Source organism: Perognathus longimembris, chromosome 24, assembly GCF_023159225.1.
Source record: "Perognathus longimembris pacificus isolate PPM17 chromosome 24, ASM2315922v1, whole genome shotgun sequence".
In the NCBI taxonomy this organism is placed as follows: domain Eukaryota; kingdom Metazoa; phylum Chordata; class Mammalia; order Rodentia; family Heteromyidae; genus Perognathus; species Perognathus longimembris.
This window is the reverse complement of record NC_063184.1, coordinates 21581933-21601421: the sequence shown is the minus strand read 5'-3', so window position 1 is coordinate 21601421 and position 19489 is coordinate 21581933. Positions and strand designations below refer to the sequence as shown.

General features: G+C 36.6%; 1 protein-coding gene and 1 long non-coding RNA gene across 8 annotated transcripts in view; one reads left to right on the top strand and one right to left on the bottom strand.

The window, feature by feature from the left end:
* The window catches only part of Pdlim5 (PDZ and LIM domain 5), a 143196-nt gene that overhangs the window by 64383 nt on the left and 59324 nt on the right, over nucleotides 1-19489 (top strand). For 3 of the 7 annotated variants that reach the window (XM_048333612.1, XM_048333615.1, XM_048333616.1), the window contains 2 exons: nucleotides 16505-16547; nucleotides 18515-18930. In XM_048333612.1, the coding sequence (XP_048189569.1) occupies nucleotides 16505-16547; nucleotides 18515-18930 (459 nt within the window). The remainder of the gene's footprint in view (nucleotides 1-16504; nucleotides 16548-18514; nucleotides 18931-19489) is intronic. The other 4 variants (XM_048333613.1, XM_048333618.1, XM_048333614.1 and 1 more) reach the window with 2 other exon arrangements.
* Nucleotides 1956-19153, bottom strand: LOC125341567. Its single transcript, XR_007209008.1, has 3 exons — nucleotides 19018-19153; nucleotides 7379-7382; nucleotides 1956-1967 (listed from the first exon to the last, which is right to left on the bottom strand). It is a non-coding gene; the product is annotated as an uncharacterized LOC125341567 (long non-coding RNA).

The following is a 19489-nucleotide window of genomic DNA, read 5'->3' as shown; positions in this document are numbered from 1 at the left end:
GGGCTTTTGCTGAGCTAAAATAAGGGGTTGACAAGACTGCTGTCCTTTAGGAAGTTCTAGAAAAATCTGTCCTCATGTCTTTTTTTAGGTGGCATTTTTGGCTTTTATACTTTTCCATTTCCCAACGTGTCTCTAACCTCTTACTAACAATAACTGCTCTCTTTCACATTTTCTTATTTAAATACACCTGTAATTACAGTAGGATCTCCAAATATGGGAGGATAGTCACCTGGTTAGTTGCTTTTAATCCATCTGTACCACAGATTCCCCTTTGCATTATAACATATTGTTGAAGTTCTAGGCATAAGACGCATACCTTTGGGAGGCCATTCGGCTCTATCTGCCACACTTTGTCTTCTTTTAGTGTTAAAGTATGCATAATGAATTGACTTTAACTATGTAGATGATAGGATAGGAAGTCTGGTTATTGTTTTTTCCCATCATCATCAACTGTCCACAGTAAAATTCAGATTTCCTTCCATTTCTCCTTAGGTTTGATGGATGTCTTTCAGTGTGACTTGCTAGTGCTTTACATAGATGACTGCATTTCTATAAACACCTCTGTGTTTATAGAGCACCAGTATCATTATTGACTACTATTAGCAAAGGTCAGTGTTTGACATCGTTTCCTATCCTTCAGGGAAATACAGCACTGTGAAGTGATCTTTCAGATGTGTGCTGCATTACCAAAAAAGGCCATTCCCATCCTTCCCTGTTAACTTCTCTCGCCATTCTCATGGCTGATGTGGATGACTTCTGGCTATTTATGAGTGCCAAGGTTTTGACCCTGGTGATCTTTATGGCATTCCAGCTTCTGCTTGGTTGTCTTGCTAACTGGTATATCCATTTTCCTTTGTGTGCAAGAGGGCTCTTTTTCTTCTTGACAGTCCTGCGGCTGGCTAAAAACTCAGGGTCTGGGGACTATCCCTGAGCTTCTTTTGCTCAAGGCTAGCACTCTACCATTTGAGCCACAGCTCCACTTCCAGCTTCTTCTTTTTCTTTTTTAGATGAAGAAAGATAATTGCATCAGTGGCACTGAGTAGACACAGTGTTGAAAATGAATTATACGACTTGTGGGTGGGGAGAGTAGGGAAAAACTGGGGATCAAACAAAGAAATGTTCAAAAAGAAATGTACTTATTTCCTGACTTATGAAATGGTAATTCCTCTGTACTTCACCTTAATAATAATACAATATTTTATAAACAGAAATGAAGATGTTGGCTATCCTAGGGATTGAACTCAAGGCCTTGCACTTGCTAGGTAGATGCTCCACTTACTACTTAAGTAATGCCTCCAACCCCTAAGGAGGTCTTTAATAAGAAAGCCTTTACTTCAGCATATTTACCTGCAGGAGGATGGGAATCATGATACCTGTCACCCTACCTCTCCTATTTAGAGGACCAGTATAAGAAATAGGGATATTACTTAAGGTTTTAGTAGGAGATTCAGTAGAAATAGCTCCTATATGTAGAGTTTTCTAAAAATTTAGAAGTAGACAGGGATTGGATTGTTTTCAGGGCATTTTTTTTTTAAGGGTCAGGTACAGGGAGGAAATAAAGGAGTGAACTAAAAGACATTAAGATATGAAGTGCCTGTTTACTTCCTTTGAGTGACTCACATGATTCTGCTTTAAAAACATGTTAGGAATTCATCTAATCTTCTTAGGGCACACCCACTTCCCTCTGAGCCCAGTATAGTTTACAGATAAATGCGAGTCTTTCAGCCTTACTACTTTTGCTATGTAGTCCTTTGCCAATGGTGATTTGATGTTCTGGCCACACTCCTCTTATTTTGTCTCAATTTCTTCCTTACATAAATAAGTCACTGACTAACACATATTTTACCTAATCCTAAGCTTTCAATTGTCTTGTCAATGGGTCCTTGAGATGAAAAAGCCATCTGAAGTACTATGAACCTATATAATGATGGTTATCTTGTCCTTTATTTCATGTTTTGCTTTCATTACTAACCATTCTTAGTTTCCTCCTAGGTACTCATAAATTATTATTTGAAACATAACTTTTTTTCTTTGTCCTAATATCAAAGACACTGTATGTAGTATGCCAATTTTTTGACCTTCATTTTCCAGAAGTTTAAGGTTTAGTTCAAAATACACTTCTTGTTTTAAATATTTGTATCTTAATCGATGACTGCATCTATATTATTTTTCTATGTAAAACATTTTTTCTCAATTGTTAGATTTTATGTTAGGACATGTTAGAAAGGTTTTTGTTACTTATTTAATAGAAACTTTCAAATTACTTTCCAGTATGTACAGATTAAATGAATCTCATCTACAAAATTTGAAAATTTTGTAAGCAAGGTTTATCTTTTGCTTTTGTCCTTGTAAGATTATTTTTTAAGACCTAGCTGTTGTCACGTAGCAAGAGATGCAAGGATACAATGAAAATTTGGCTAGAACTTATCACGACTCAGAATAACTTTGGCATATTATCTCCAGTGAAATTTTAGCTTTGTTGGCACAGTTCAAAGTACTCCATCAGGGCTGGAGATATGGTCTAGTGGCAAGAGCGCTTGCCTCATATACATGAAGCCCTTGGTTCGATTCCCCAGCACCACATATACAGAAAATGGCCAGAAGTGACGCTGTGGCTCAAGTGGCGGAGTGCTAGCCTTGAGCAAAAAGAAGCCAGGAACAGTGCTCAGGCCCTGAGTCCAAGGCCCAGAACTGGCAAAAAAAAAAAAAAAGACAAAGTACTCCATCAAAGATACCAGAGGTCGATGTAAGCTTTTAGAGCTTGCACTTCGGAAATATCTTAAGTTTGGAACTTGAGATAATTAGAATTCTGAAACTCTTAATTTTTAAGTAATACTGCATCTAACAGAAATTCTCTATACCTGAGAGCCAAAAGAGAATACCATTTTATAATTAATGTGCCTTTATTATTTCTCTTATTTGAAATTATCTATCTTCTTTGCACAAGATAGAAGAAATTCAAGAGAATATTGTGTAACTTTTCCTGGGACTATATTCTACCTGGACTGAGACTAAGAGCCTTAAGGGAATGAAATTAAATAGATTCAAAAGAATTATGAGCAGGAAATGACTCAAACAATGAAAGGTTGAATTGAACCTGCCAATTAAAACATTCACATGAAATACCAAAGGCCCCAGAAAAGCCTAGAGAATTTTGAGGTACAGATGAGAGAAAGAAATACCACAGGTCAAAACATAAAGCTCAGTGCAGTGTCAACTCAGTGCCATGTGACCGTAAAGGTCATTTAATGCTTCTACAAGAAAAGATTATTCCCAGGTCAGTTTCCTAGTTAGTGCAGTTCTAGCTCAGGTAAATCTACAAGGTTGTTTTTTTTTCCCCTTTGTAAAACTAATTTTTATTAAGCTTATAATATTCATAATTCTTGTTAATAGTGCTGCCAGTTTAAAATGGTAGGACAATTAGTAGTCAGATGACTGCTAGAATGACTGAAGTCTTTACCTGCAGCACCACCCCACTTAAAGTGCTGATGTCAAGCTGGGCCATAATGAAACTATAAATGTGTAGCATGTCAGAAGGGAACCATGTCTTCCCAGAAAACAAACTCTTAAAACTTAAACTCTGACTATAATCCTACTAGTTACTCAGAAGGCTGAGATTTGAGGATCAAATTTCGAAGCCAGGCCAGACAGGAAAGTCCATGAGACTCTATCTCCAATAAACTACTCAGAAAAAGCCAGAAGTGGCACTGTGGCTCAAGTAGTAGAATGCTATCCTTGAGAGAACAGTTCGGAGACAGTGCCCAGTCCCGGAGTTCAAGTACTAGGACTCCCGCCCAACACCCCCCCTCCCCCCCCAAAAAAAACCAAACACCAAACATCTTGAACTGAATTTAGAAGAGCCTCATCCCCAGAGACTTTAATTCTGGAATCCTCTTTCTTTCTTCACAGCCATGTATTTAACAGTGTGCTGTCTCTTGAAATTCATATTTAGATCTTTGAAAGGATTAACCTATTCAAGTATGAGATACCCATAACAGTTTTGGGACAACGCTGATGTTGAAATAACCATAATGATGAGGAATTAAATCAAGGCCTCCAGGTCCAATATATGACCCATAAAGAAAAAAGTGATGAAGACTGAGGTCAGCTTAGAAGGAAAAGTCTTCCTGTGTAGCTGAGCCCAAATTGTTCTGTAGGAGGAAATAGAGGAGTCCAAGAGGCTTCCTCTCATTTTGCCTTAGGAAATATGTTATTCTCTATACAAAGTCTTGACGATTTTTCTCTTATGAACTGATTATTTAGATGTTATGTAAACAAAGAGATTGTATGGTGAAATTTATTTATAAGAAGGTATGTATGGCTTTTGATTCTGCCTAAAGAGCGTGAGGTTTAATGGTGGTTCCCAGTAGCCTCCTCACATGAAGAGTGATTGTGAAGCTGAGATGACCTGTGGATAAATATGTATATTTTTATTACTTCGGTTGTAAAACAGACATTTTGATGACTTTTATGCATCTTTGTAGTTAACTATTTTCAAAATCTGAAGAACTTAATGTCCTGGAAGTCATATATTGTATTTAGTGCCACTGTTTCTTGACAGTGTAATATATACTGCAGCGTAATTTTCAACTATATACAAGTTGTCACATTGAGTGTTTGAAAGATTTGTTTAAAGAAATGTGGGCAACATTCTTGTGGTTGGAAAACTAGGGGAAAATGAAGTTATTGTTTAAAGTTGTTTTTAAAGTTTATGCAATGAAATGGATTATATCTGAGGCTTAGATTCTTTTTAAAAATTCAGCAGACTAAGTTTGAACTCTGTAAATACAATCTATTTGTATTTAAAAGTCATGAAGTCTGGAAGGAAGTATTAGAGTTAATTCTGATTATGTATGAAATGACCTAAACAGTGTTTATTACAAAAATCCTTCAAATACAGTAAGTTCTGTTTTAGGCAAAAATACATTTTTGGTGCATTCAAGTTTGTATATATTTTTAGCTGTTATTATTGAAGTGTTGTGTAAGTCTGGTAATAAGTACATTTCTTTTTGGGCAATGACATCCCTTTCCTTCTTTCCTCCTATTTATTCCTCTTGTTCCTGCCCACAGATACTTTTTTGTTTTTAATGTTATTACTGGGGCTTGATCTAAGGACAGGATACACTAGTTTTTCCCTGAAGGCTGGCCATCTTTCATTTTAGCCACAGATCCATTTTTGCTAGTTAATTGGAGTCTTAAGGACTTTCCCGCTTGGGCTGACTTCAAACTATGATTTTTAGATCTCAGCCTCCTGAGTAACTAGGATTACAGGATACAACCACCAGTGCCTGGCCAAATTTTTAAAGAGTTTAGTTATAAAGCCAGAATATGAAATGTTTAATAAGAAAAATATGAGGAAGTATATTCATATTGAAGGAAAATAATATTTTATCCTAACTTTTGCTTCATAAAATAGTGGTATTTAAAACTTGGTAGAATAGAGTGATCTAGTTTCATACACTGGCAATAGAAAAAACATTAGATAACATATAGCACATATATGATGTAGTCACTGAGGTTGGAAAGCACAGGCAGGATAGACTCCTAGAGAATCTGGTCCTATTAGTGTTGATGAAGGAGGAAATAACTAGTGATGATGTAGATGTTGGTTGCTCTATATGGTTTTATTTTTGTGGGTTTTCTTTGCTTTATTATTATTTATTTTTATTTTGGTGCTGGTCCTGGGGCTTGAACTCAGGGTCTAGGTTCTGTCCCTGAACTTCTTTTGCTCAAGGTTAGTGCTCTACTACAAGAGCCATAGCGCATGTCCAGCTTTTTTGCTAATTTAGTGGAGATATGAGTCTCACAGATTTTCCTGCCTGAGCTGACTTCAACCTGTGATCCTCAGAACTCAGCCTCCTGAGTAGCTAAGTGAACAGGTGTGAGCCACAGCTCCTGCCTCTTTGCTTTATTTTTTTAATAATTATATTTTTCTTGTGTGATATATAATGTCACTTGTAATTTATTTCGGTCTATTTTTTTATGTTACTACCTAGTTCATATTTTAAATCACTCAAGGAACTTCTTCAAAATTATCTTTATGTCAATAATAGAAGAAATTACTGTTAAAAGGCCTAATACAGAAAAAAAAAAAACACCCTAAGGATTAACACGCTAAGATAACTTGGAATAAAACATTTGGAACTTTAGGTTTTATTTGTTATTCTTATTCTGTAAATCAATTCTCTATATCCCTTTTTAGTGAACCGTCATTTTTACTGAGTTATTTCAGTGAGTGTTGATCTTGAGGATTTTTTAAAAAATCATTTTTTGGGTCACCTCTGCAAACCATAGCAATTAAAATTTCTTTATCTAGAGTATTTCATATATCACAATAATATATTTGAGTCTGGGTGTGTATTTCCTAGCCATTATTTTGAAAAAATACAGAAAGTAAAATTATATTATGACTATTTGAACTAGACCTGATAGGAAATGGTAATCATTTGATATAGACCAATGTATTATTTTCTGTTGTGGAATCTAAAAAGTTAAAAAGATTGATTATGATTTTGATATCAATGCTGAGTAAATGTAAGTCTAGGTAACCAGTCCTTTTTTTTTTTCAAATTTTTATTATCAAACTGATGTACAGAGAGGTTACAGTTTCATACATTAGGCATTGGATACATTTCTTGTACTGTTTGTTACCTTGTCCCTCATACTCCCCTCCCTCCTCCCCCTTCCCCCCCCCCCCCCCCCCGCCTCCCGGAGGTGTTCAGTTCACTTACACCAAACAGTTTTGCAAGTATTGCTTTTGTAGTTGTTTGTCTTTTTTTTAGGTAACCAGTCTTAAGTGTATGTGATTTTTGTTTTTCAAACCAATACTGAGGATTTCAGAGTCTGGCTTAGTTTGCTATGCAGGTACCTTTATCAAGCATGGACTGTAGAAGCAAGTTAGGTTACAACAAATATGGAAAAGGAAGTCAAACCATTCCTCAGCTGGTACTATTGTTTTTAACAGGCTAATGTGCCTCTGCCTATGTCCCTTCTGAATAGCTCATTTCAACCATTCTCATGAATGTTCTAACACATTTAACACTTGTGTCTTTCCTCATAGTTCACATAAGGCATATAATTCAGCAAGAGTAGTGAGTCATGCAGCATCTTGTTTTCATAGAAGCACCAAAGCATAAGCATATGCCCTTGTTTGTGTTGGGTTTTCCCTAGAAAACTGATCAGTGAGATGCTAAATCCCAATCTTATGTGACAGGCAGCTGAAAATATGGCCATGGGTAAAATAAGCCAAACTCTTAGATGTTGTGCATGTCAAAACGGGACCAGTGCTTATAATGGAAGTTCAGTTTTCTTTAAATATGGATCCCATCATTAATTGAAGTATGCAACTCACCCACAGCCTTGGGTGTAGTCCATGAACACAGCTGCTACTTTGATCACTAATTATTGTATTTTATTGTCTTGTATGACTGGGCCTTTGAGTTGTAACTTGTGATACAGAAAGAAGAGAATACAGGTATACAGGAGCATACATACATGTTTTGGCTTTTTCTGTTGGTGTTATCCTAAGTTTTCTTTTTCAATTTGTAGTTGGAAACACTTTTGGAGACAATTTTGATATGGTAGATTTCTTCCTGGGTTTCTAGAGCAAAGCTTGTTAACCAGTCTGCAGGATTTCCTTGTCTGTGTGACTCCAGTGACAATCACCATATTACTGGGTTTAGAGGCATCCATGCCCACATTGTTCCTTAAACATTGCCTCTGATGGCAGGTACTTATAATTCTATTCTATGACGAGCCTAGGCATTGCCCTTTAGTCTAGTATTCATAGTGAACTATATGAAAGGAATTCAGAAAGAGGACACATTTGAATTCATCATGATGTTTCACTTGTAAATGCTTTTTTATTCATATGACATTACAGAATCAAACATAGTCATCACTAAACCTATTATTGCTCATTGAATCATTTGTTTAGAAGATGAGTGGGTTTAGTTTTACTTGGGGGATTTGGGAATGATTCTTTATTTTATGATTGATTTGGAACTTAGTTGTTCCATTCCTCATGACTCCCACACCTCCATTAATGCAGCATCCCAGAACAGATACATTCTTAAGACTTGTGAGGTGGCTTTTATAAAGCCATGTTGTGTTTAGTGTTAGATTCTCCTATCATAGCCAGGCACTGGTGGTTTGTACCTGTAATCCTAGCTATTCAAGAGGCTGAGAACTGAGAATTGCAGTCGAAGCCAGCCTGGGAGAAAAGTCCCCATGAGACTCTTATCTCCAAATAACCACTCAAAAAAAAAAAGGAAAGTGGAGCTGTGGCTCAAAATAGTAGCGCTCTAGTCTTAAGCAAAGAGCTGAGGGACAGCACCCAGGCCCATGAGTTCAAGTGTCCCGACTAACAAAAATAAACCAAAAAAGTATAGATCCTAGAAGAAAATTGTAACTGTCATTTAAGCTAAGTTTTTTAAGTTATGGAGGAAAGTCAATATCATAGTTGACATTATGATGCTATTTATATAGTTCTCAGCTCTATACAGTCATTTCTCAATTAGTTTTAGTAGTAATCCTATAAGATAGGTAACTGTTGTTATTTTTTCCATCTTATAGGAAGGGAACAAAGAAAGTAACTTATCCTAAGTTGAGCAACTCGTACGTAAATGAAGAAGCTCGGGTTAGAATCTGGGAGATTTGCTCTTAAGTCAGTGGTACTAGATGTCACAGCAGCTACATTAGCTGATCATCAGTTCAGCCAGGCCAAGACAGATGATTTTTGAAAATTTACCCACGGCTGCCTGACTTCATCCAGTGTTACTATCAAGCTTATTTTCTAGTCTGTTTTAGGACTTCCTACCTTGTCATACATAAGACCATACACACTTGACCGAAATCAAATGACTAGCTAATGTAGACAAATTATCTGAATGTCAAGGAACATTGTCCAGTCTGGGTAGAGCTCACATTCCCATGAGCTTAAGGAGAGACTTTGAGGGCCAGTTCGTCAGTCTAGCCTTCCCCTGCCCAAGCTCCTGTATGTAAAGAACATATCAGAATGCCTGGCCTAAAGAAAGCAGCATTCAGTGTACCTTCCCTCTATGTAGAAGGGGTAGGAGGAATCTTTACTTCCAGAAATTATTCTGCTTACTACATTTGCTTATTGTATCTCCTTATTATGCTGTTATATAATTATTTACAAGCATAGTTTTCAAAAGAAAAGAAAACCACAAAGCGAGATGAGCAAGAAAACACTATTTACGTAGTACCAATATCACTTAGCTTATTACATACTTTCTCACTTATCCTTTCTGAGGAAGTAAGATTGTTCTAGTTTTATATGAATAAGGGAAGCAGAAGCTGGAATAGATTACATAAATAGATCACAGTTTAGAATTTGAAAGTAGCAGAATAAGAATTTAAAAAAATTAATCAATGAATATTTGCAATATGAGGAGGCACAAGAATTTGAAACCAAGTTTCCCAGATGTTTTTATGCATCTGTATGCCTACTTTCTGAAATAACATTAAAGCAAAAGTTACAAAATTAATTTCAGTAAAGAACTCTAGAGAATTGTGGTTTTATTAATGACCATTTATTTTCAAACATGTTAATCTATATCATTCTATAAATAATAACATATATGTATATATACATATGTATATGTGAATATATAATTTCTCATTCATATTATAATTGTGTATACATGTATCTAAACCTATATGAAAGATTAGAAGTTCTCTAGAAAATTCCTCCTTGAAGCTAAATACAAATTCAAAAACAAAGATATGGCTATCGTTCATCCTTTATTTTGAAATTCTCTAATAACTATGATTGGTCAGAAGTTTCTTAATGAGGGGGGCTGGGAATATGGCCTAGTGGCAAGAGGGCTTGCCTCCTATACATTAAGCCCTGGGTTCGATTCCTCAGCACCACATATACAGAAAACGGCCAGAAGTGGCGCTGTGGCTCAAGAGGCAGAGTGTGAACCTTGAGGAAAAAGAAGCCAGGGACAGTGCTCAGGCCCCGAGTCCAAGCCCAAGGGCTGGCAAAAAAAAAAAAAGTTTCTTAATGATTATCCTCTATGATGTGAAACTGTGCTTTCTGTTCAAAATAGTAACATGCAGATTCCAAAGTAACACATTATATGACTTTCGTGTGGGCATGTATCAAAAGGCTCATCCTTTCTTTGTGAAACCTAAATAATATATTGTATATAAAGCTTTTAACTCATTGTTGAGCTCATATAAGACCCCAATAGCTTGTAGCTGTAACTCTGAACCTAATGCTCCAATTACATATAGTAATAAATATTTAGAATTTAAAAATATAATTTTATTGTTATTATGAAGTTGTTGTACAGAGGGGTTACTATTTCACGAGCCAGGTAATAAGTACATTTCTTTTTTTGGGCAAAGTCACCCCTTCCTTCACTTTCCTTCAGTTTTCCCTCCCTTTCCCTGCCCATAAGTTGCATAGTTCATTTTCTATGTAGTGTATACTGACTAGCACACATGCATTTCTTTTCATTTGGCCTTTAAAGTAAATAAATAAATTCTCTGCTCCTTCTCCCTGATGTGACCATGTAGGTGGGTGAAGCTCAGCAGAGCTAATCCCTCCACTCCCATCCTTCCTTGTTTCCAGGAGCCCTTTCGCTTAGGTGATGAAAACCTCTTCTCAAAAAACCATGAACAACAGCTGTTCCTTCGCAACGGAAGTACTCACCTTTAGGCAGAAAAGCAGTTACCATGTGGGGGAAGGCCTGTTCTGGATACATCAGAACCACACCTGATTTAAATTTTAGCTAGAGCATAGGGACCCCTGCTTTAGAGCGGTTGAACTTCTGTCTGCTTTCCCCAGTCTTACAAATGTCAGCCTATTTCTTTTTCTCTCTAGGACAAGAACAATCTGCTTTTCAGTTCCAGTATAATCTAGTAGAGAAGATGCAAGGAGGGGGAGAGAATCTATAGTATAAGTAGGACAAATAGTCTGTTAATAAGCTACTACGACCCACACATATCTGGTGTTTTCATTTGTAGGAAATGCAATAATATTAATGTATTCGCAAATCATTTTGACAAACTCTACTGAAACTCAGCCACAGGGGAATGGAATGTTTCAGGTTGGAGTTTAGAGGACAGTAGACTGACTATAATAGTGTGGGAGAGCTAGTCAATGAGCCATCCTTTGGCACAGTCTCAAGTGCTCACTTTTTCCCCCTTGGAGATCTTTTGTTATTGCAAATTGACAACTTTGTAATTAAAGTGATTAATGATGTGCCCTAGTGTTTATGGGTCCTAAGGTCAGTGGGTCCTAAGATGGCTCTGCTGTGGGAAACTTAGCCAGAGCTCATCCCATAGGAGATGAGCCAAAAACCCCTCCTCTTTTCTCTATGATTGTTGGGAAGTTAAATACATTAGATAGGATTAAATATATTAGACGAGATATTTGTATAATTTAGGACATAATGAGTAATATAAATAACCTCTACCAGCCTACTTCGGTTGCCTAATCCTTCATTCTTAAACATGAACTTAAAAATTCATTGGCTACTTTATAAATGTAAAATGTTATTATGTAAAGCAGTATAAGAAAAATGCATTAATTACAATAAGTATTAGTTAAAAGCTATGGTAAGTGTAGTTCCATTTGTTGGGTGTTCTTGGGTTACAATTTTACTTGATTCTTTTGATGCTAATGTACGATGAGCTGTTACTATTTTTTTATGGCTTTATTTATTCTATTCTATTTTTCTTTTTATTGTTCCAAGTAGGACAAAACAATTCTTGGTTTTAATAAATCTATTATAACTCATAGCTCCTTTCAACTGTTCACCTAGAATTTCTGAAACTGATCTTAATGTATAGGGTTTTTTTTTTGGGGGGGGTGGATGACCTCTTTTATTAAAACCAATCAACTTTGAAAAGATTAATCTAGCCACACTGGCAGCTTTGTTCTTTAGATTCCACACTGGGGATAATACTGAGCTAAGGCACTGGTGTCTCACTGTCCTGGCTAACCAATGTACAGGGTTGCCCACTAAGGGGAGAGAGAACAATGAACATATTGTGAGCCTGTGGCACAAAGCCACTGCCACGATCTTTGCTGACTTGAAACTCACTCACTACACCACAGTGTCCAGTGATGATTACTGTAGTTCCAAGAGAGATACATTATCACATCGTGATTTGAAGAAAAAAAACCTAGGAATAATGTTACAGTTACACCCCAGTTTTTAACTCTTCACTTACTTAAATATCTTTTTAAAAATTAGTCTTTTTTTTAATGTAATCTCTGACATTGTTCAGGATTTGTTTAAAGAAAGAAAAGGTAGTTATAAGAAATTTTACCTTAACAAATGCTTCTCCTTACTTCTATAAAAGAAGTTTCTCCTCAGGGAATGTTCCAAATAGATATATTCTAATTTGTTGAATGAAACTGAATATTCTTTAAACATTGGTTGAATCATGTTCCTATCTTTGAGTATCTTATTAAACCTAAAGTTCACAAAAACATTAGGTGAGTAAGATACTTTATATACACAAAGACTTTAAGAATTTAAAGACTGAAATATTATAGCTATTTGTAGGAGACTCAAGTGGGCATTTTAGACTTTATAAAGGTTGGTTCTTTTTTAAAAATAGAATTTGTAGGGTGTGTGTGTGTGTGTGTGTGTGTGTGTGTGTGTGTGTGTGTTACTGGGGTTTGAACTCAGGGCTTTACTCTTTCTAGGCAGGTGCTGTTCCACTTAAGCCATGCTTCCAGCTTCTTTTCCTTCTGTTGTGGAATAGTGGTTTGCTTTATACCCAAGTCAGCCTGGACCAGAGAAAATATACCACCAGGCCCAGCTATTGGTTGATACAGGGTCTCAAAAACTTTTTCCTCTAAGTATCCTCAAATGGTGATATTCTCTCTCTCTCTCTTTCTCTCTCTTTCTCTCTCTCTTTCTCTCTCTCTTTTCTCTCTCTCTCTCTCTCTCTCTCTCTTTCTCTCTCTTTTTCTCTCCTTCCCATCCCCCCAGGATTATAGGAACAAGTCATTGGTGGTGCTCAGTTAAAGATTTCTTAAAAATAGCCAGGTGTGGTGGTACACCCCTGTAATGCTAGCTGCCAAGGCAGAGGTAGGAGGATGAGACAATTATCCCCCTCCCCCAATTGACATGTAAAGCACCTTCCTCTCAAAGTTTAATGATTCTGTCTCATGGTTAGAATTAAAAGAGAAAGAACGTATTTTTATCTCATCCAGTATCAACTGTTTTCCAATCTGTGTTCCCTACAAAATGATGTTTGCATAATGGATTCACCCTGGGATTTTGAGAGCATGTTGCCATTCTTTCCCCTGATTGTTCATATTAACTCATGTCACTTTACTTGTGAAAATACCAGAAGAAACAAATGGATGTGCATCCAAATTTGAGATTTAAATTCCTTCTGTGCATTCAAAAATTCATTGTTTTCTAAATAGAATTTTCACTTAATAAAGTATATCAGGATTCATTGTTTTTCTGCACTCCAAAATCAATGAAAGTGTTCTGAGGCCTGTAGAGGATTTTAACGCTAATATCTATGTATCCATTCAATCTGTGAGGATTGAACCCAGGGCCAAACGCTCTGTTTCTGAGCTATATTCCCAGCCCTAAACCTCTTAAATAGAATTAGCATCAATAAGAAACCAAGAAGGGTTGTTTTCATAGAGGTATAGAGGTCTTAGTTTAGTGACAAGGACTGTTAGATACTTTATTTCTGTTTTGCAGTGCTGAGAATGGAACCCAGAGCTTTGTGCATGCTATTATGCAAGTGCTCTTCTTTGAGCTAAATATTATATTCCTTTTTACGTATGGTGGATTTTTTTGAGTGGATCAAAATATAGCATACGTTAGAAATTTAATATTTTTACATCTTGTACACATGTTTATAATATATTCCAAGGGCTGTCTCCCTGTCCCATCATTCTCTCTTCTCCCCCTTTTCCCTTCCCAAAACAATTTTAAAAGGTTTCATTGTTCTGTTTTCATAGTTGCAAATAGTCTATTTCAACCGTATTCATCTTCTTTCATCCTCCTTGTTAGCCTAACCCCCTCCTACTACTACTCACATCTCCAAATTGTTTTTATCTTCCTAGAAATGGTCCATGTACCCCCAAATGTCCAAACAGAAAAGAAGAAATAAAGAAATGGAAGGATACTGGCTTCTTTGTTTTTGGAAAATGTCCAATAATATATTGGATGGTTTAATGTTTAGATCTTTTGTGATGACATCTTGCGAAATTTCAATGAAAGGAAGATTTCCACTGTTCTGAGCTTGAACTCATTTTTTTTTTTTTTGGTTCTAACAATCCTATAAACTAGAGGAGATATTACCTGTTGAAAGTGCACACGGAAAATTACGTAACTGCACTGACTATACCCTGTAGTCTAGTATCTGAATGTTAGTATTCATTGTGGCTTTTTCATACCTTAGCCAGTTGTTCAGTCAGTGCTTACCACAGCTAACCAAATTAGTTGTTACTGGAAAATTCAGTTGTGCTAATAATGTTGATCAGAGTTCAGTTCTAGGTTATGCTCCTAAAGACCCAACACATGATAAGTGTCTTCTGCGTGTGATCTATTGTCATGATAATAAAACAATTCATGTTTTATACAGTGGCTTAATAATTCACCTACTATGTTTATGTTTCTTGAGTTCTAAACTTGATTTTTTTGGTCATTGTATTGGTAGTAGAGGAATCAAATAGCTTTTGAAATAACATGCATTTTAATATTGAGTAAGTAGCCCTTAAAGCATCAGAGGTTTTTCTAATCATTTTGTTAGTGTCTTTGACTACAGCCAGATGTGTGTGTGTGTGTGTGTGTGTGTGTGTGTGTGTGTGTGTGTGTGTGTGTAACTGAGGCTCCAGCTTGGGGCCAGGGCACTGTTCCTTATTAGCTGATGCTTTATCACTTGAGCCACAGTTCCATTTTTCACCTTTTTATGTCCCCCAGTCCTGAGGCTTGAACTCTGGGCCTGGGCCGCGTTTCCCCTGAGCTTTCGTCCTCAAGGCCACTGTTCTATTACTTATTACTTGAGTCATAGCTCCACTTTTGGCTTTTTTGTACTTTAGTGGAGATAGGAATCTCAAGGACTTTCCTGCTTGGGCTGGCTTCGAACTATGATCCACAGATCTCAGTTAGTAGCTAGAATGATAGCCTGGTTTTAGCTTTTTTTATTTTGTGTGTGTGTGTGTGAATAATTGGAGATAAGTGCCCCACATAAATAGTTTATATTTTTCATATGAGATAATTACTCTGCTTTGGAGTAATTGTAATTACTGTTACACTTAGTTTGTGATACCTAAAGAGGTACACAGTGCAAAGAAAAAGCATACATTAAAAATAATAATTCACGGGCTGGGGATATGGCCTAGTGGCAAGAGTGCTTGCCTCGTATACATGAGGCCCTGGGTTCGATTCCCCAGCACCACATATATAGAAAACGGCCAGAAGGGGCGCTGTGGTTCAAGTGGCAGAGTGCTAGCCTTGAGCAAAAAGAAGCCAGGGACAGTGCTTAGGCCCTGAGTCCAAGGCCCAGGACTGGCCAAAAAAATAAAAATAAAAAAAAATAAGAATTCACTTGAATTTGTAAAGTGTCATGTTGTATACATAGGCTTTCGTCTGGCTTTCCTTTTACTCTCTCTGCCACATTCATGACTGATGACCTGGTATATGCCAGGCTCTGTGCTAAGATGTAGATCCAAATGGGTCAGGCTCATTGCCTTTATGGAAATTAGATGCTAGTGGAAGAATTCCCTGTTTAGTTTATGTATAGCAAGTACATTAACTTATATAAACTTCTATGAAAAAAATAACATAGATTACTCATTCAATAACTCAGTTCAATCAGAATGTAAGTGACCTAATATGCTGTGGACATGTTCATGGATGGTAGGAGAAAAGGTAGATACTGCTGGAGATTGGATTTAGGTGAGGCTCAAGGATAAGGATATAATGTTTATTATACTTTACCTTAAAGGTGTAGGATGACTTCAACTTAAAGATGAAACATAGGATTAGTATTTATCTTTCTATAGGTAGAGGCTGATAGTAAATACCTGATGAGTAAGGATATTGAGTCTTGCAACATTTGGCTTTTCATGGACTAATTAGAAGATGGTGAAAAGTCAGAATAGTGAATTATAAAAATATACATGATGGGGGCTGAGAATGTGGCCTATTGGTAGAGTATATGTCTAGTGTACATGAAGCCCTGGCTTTGATTCCTTAGCACCACATATACAGAAAAAGCTGGAAGTGGTGCTATGGCTCAAGTGGTAGAGTGCTAGCCTTGAGAAAAAAAAAAAGCCAGGGACAGTGCTCAGGCTCTGAGTTCAAACCTCAGGACTGGCCAAAAAACAAAAACAAAAACAAAAACAAAAACAAAAATATATATATATATATACACACGATGATGATTTAGTATATAGTGGTAAAAACTCCATTAATAAGAAACTTGTAAGTATGTAACAGTTCATGTTTCTTAAAAATCTTCTTTCCTCTTTCCTTCCCCCCAGAGCATCTGCTACATCCAAGCCTGAGCCAGTTACTGTTCAGAAGGTACGTTTCTAATCTAGTGTCATGAGGCTACCATTTGATTGTCCCTCCTGAGGCATTGCGAGTTCTGTTTCTATCTCAGGGTACTGACATTTGATTTATAGTCTCAATATAGTTTTCTCTTTCATGATTCTTTCCCTTAAAAGATAAAAAATTAAAGTGCAAATGACCACGTATTACATTTTATTTAGATAATATTATTTCTAAAGCTATACATTATCAATAACTTAAATCCATAGTTCTTATTTTTGTATTTACTTTTGGTTTTTCTACTTTTATTTATTTTTATTTTTATTCTTTTTGCCAGTGCTGGGGCTTGAACTCAGTGCCTGGGCACTGTTCTGAGCTTCTTTTTGCTCAAGGCTAGCACTCTTATCACCTGAGCCACAGCTCCACTTCAGGCTTTTTCTGTTGATATGCTGAGGAATCAAACCCAGGGCTTCATGCATGCTAGGCAAGCACTTTAGCGCTAAGCCACATTCCTAGCCCAATCATGTGTTTTTAAGAAGAATAAATAAGTGGTTACCCAAAATGAGACTGGGGATCTTGATAGCATCCAGTCCTGCTTATGGTAGCCTTGGATTAGGTTATTGGCAACTACGTCTTTTTCTCCTATCTATACTCAAATTGTCTGAAGCCATTATTCATGTCATGTGTTTAGTTCATGCTTTTCGAGGTTTTTACCCATCAATATTTTTGGCGATTCATACTGATTTACCTAGCATGAAGTTACTTGTTTTCCTCCATTGCTTTTCATGTTTTAATTAATTTGTTACCTTAAAAAAAATCAACCCAAATACACACAATAGAGTTACCATTGTTTTCTTTCTTAAAATTTTCATTAATTTTCTTAAGGGATGGTAGAGTGAGTAAAGATTTATTCTTTAATATCATAGAAACTTATTCTGATTTCAAAGAAAATGAGCTTTGAATATGCTGTGGGATAAGGATTTACAAACATAAATTCTGGTAATTTTAGGAGGAATAGATTTTTATTACTCACTTTGGCTGCTGATAAAGAGGGAATATCTAAGATAATTATTGTCCTCAGAAGACTATTAAATATTTATTTTGGAAAAAGGAAAGCATTTTATTGTTTCTCCAAATCATATCTGAATACACTTAAAGAAACAGAAATGGATTATGGGAGAAAGGAAGGATTGATTTTTTTAATGTGTTTGTAAATTCTTGATTAAAAATAATTAGAATGGGGGCTGGGGATATAGCCTAGTGGCTAGAGCGCTTGCCTCATATACATGAAGCCCTGGGTTCAATTCCCCAGCACCACATATACAGAAAATGGCCAGAAGTGGCGCTGTGACTCAATTGGCAGAGTGCTAGCCTTGAGCAAAAAGAAGCCAGGGACAGTGCTCAGGCCCTGAGTCCAAGGCCCAGGACTGGCCAAAAAAAAAAAAAAAAAAAATTAGAATGTGCTCATATCTGAATTCAGATGGAAATCATATAATTCCTTAGGTTTTTTTTTTTTTAACTGAAAAGTTTTATATGTACTGCTTCTTCACAAATCAAAGTAATTGCATTGTGGAGAGAAATGACACATGTTTAAAAGATGAATTATAATTGATATTGTAAAATGTTTCAGTTAGCCAATGTTTATTGTGGCATATCTGAAAGGTTGTCCTTTAGAATATATCTAAATTAATAGAGTTTTGATGGCTTTCAGGCTTTTCAGTGTTGTTTTTTTTTTTCTGCTCGGTTTCCTATACTTTTTGGACAGTTTTTGTTTTCATAAATGAAAATATGCTTCTTGTTAGCATCTGTGCTGTGCATGTGTAGAATAGTTAGCATGCGTGCTATGCTGTTTCAACTCATTGTTTTTCCTGGAAATGTAACATTTGAGCTGCCAACGTGATGGTGTTTGTCTCTTACAAATCAACCGTGTGTTTTCAGTGAATATATTTTGCATGTGTTTGGTATGTGTTTGTGTATATGTTTATTTTTATTTCACATAGGGAGAACCTAAAGAAGTAGTTAAGCCTGTGCCCATTACATCTCCTGCTGTGTCCAAAGTCACTTCCACAACCAACATGGCCTACAATAAGGCACCTCGGCCCTTTGGTTCTGTGTCTTCACCAAAAGTCACGTCCATTCCATCACCATCGTCTGCCTTCACCCCAGCCCATGCCACCACCTCATCACATGCTTCCCCTTCACCTGTGGCTGCTGTCACTCCTCCCCCATTCTCTGCATCTGGACTGCATGTTAATGCCAACCCTAGTGCTGACCAGCCTTCTGCACTGAGCACTGGTCAAACTGCAGTTAATGTCCCACGGCAGCCCACAGTCACCAGCGTGTGTTCCGAGCCTGCTCAAGAGCTAGCAGAGGGACAGAGAAGAGGATCCCAGGGTGACAGTAAACAACAAAATGGGTAGGTGGCCAAGGGGACTTTCTAAAACTCTTACCAAAACTCTTCTTTCAGGTTTTGCCAAGAAACACTTAGCCACACCCCCCCAACCAGCTGTTATGATACATACACAGAATACCTTCTGCAAAGCAGTTATAGGTTAATGCTGATAAAAAACCTAATTATGCATTCTCTTGTGTTCTGAACATGTAACATGCTTTGTACCTTTTTCTTCCACATTCTGACACATTCAGCAGCTGGCACTTATAATGCAAGGCAAATCTTGGATCTTCTTTAAAATTTCCATGCTTTCATTGGCTCCATTAAAAAAAATAAGTAGATTAAAAAGTAGATTATAGTTATTCTCTTATGTATATCACCTTGACAAGAGAAAAAAATACAGAAATTGTAAGGATTTTTCCCACTGGAAAGTAGTTGAGAAAACAGAAAACATTAACAAATCAACTTTTGACTTAGGTCTATATATGAAGCATTAGCTTAGAGCAAATAGCTTACACATCTGGAATGTATTCTCTAAAAGCAATCAGTAGTGATAAAACAACAGCAAGGGATGTTTTGAGCA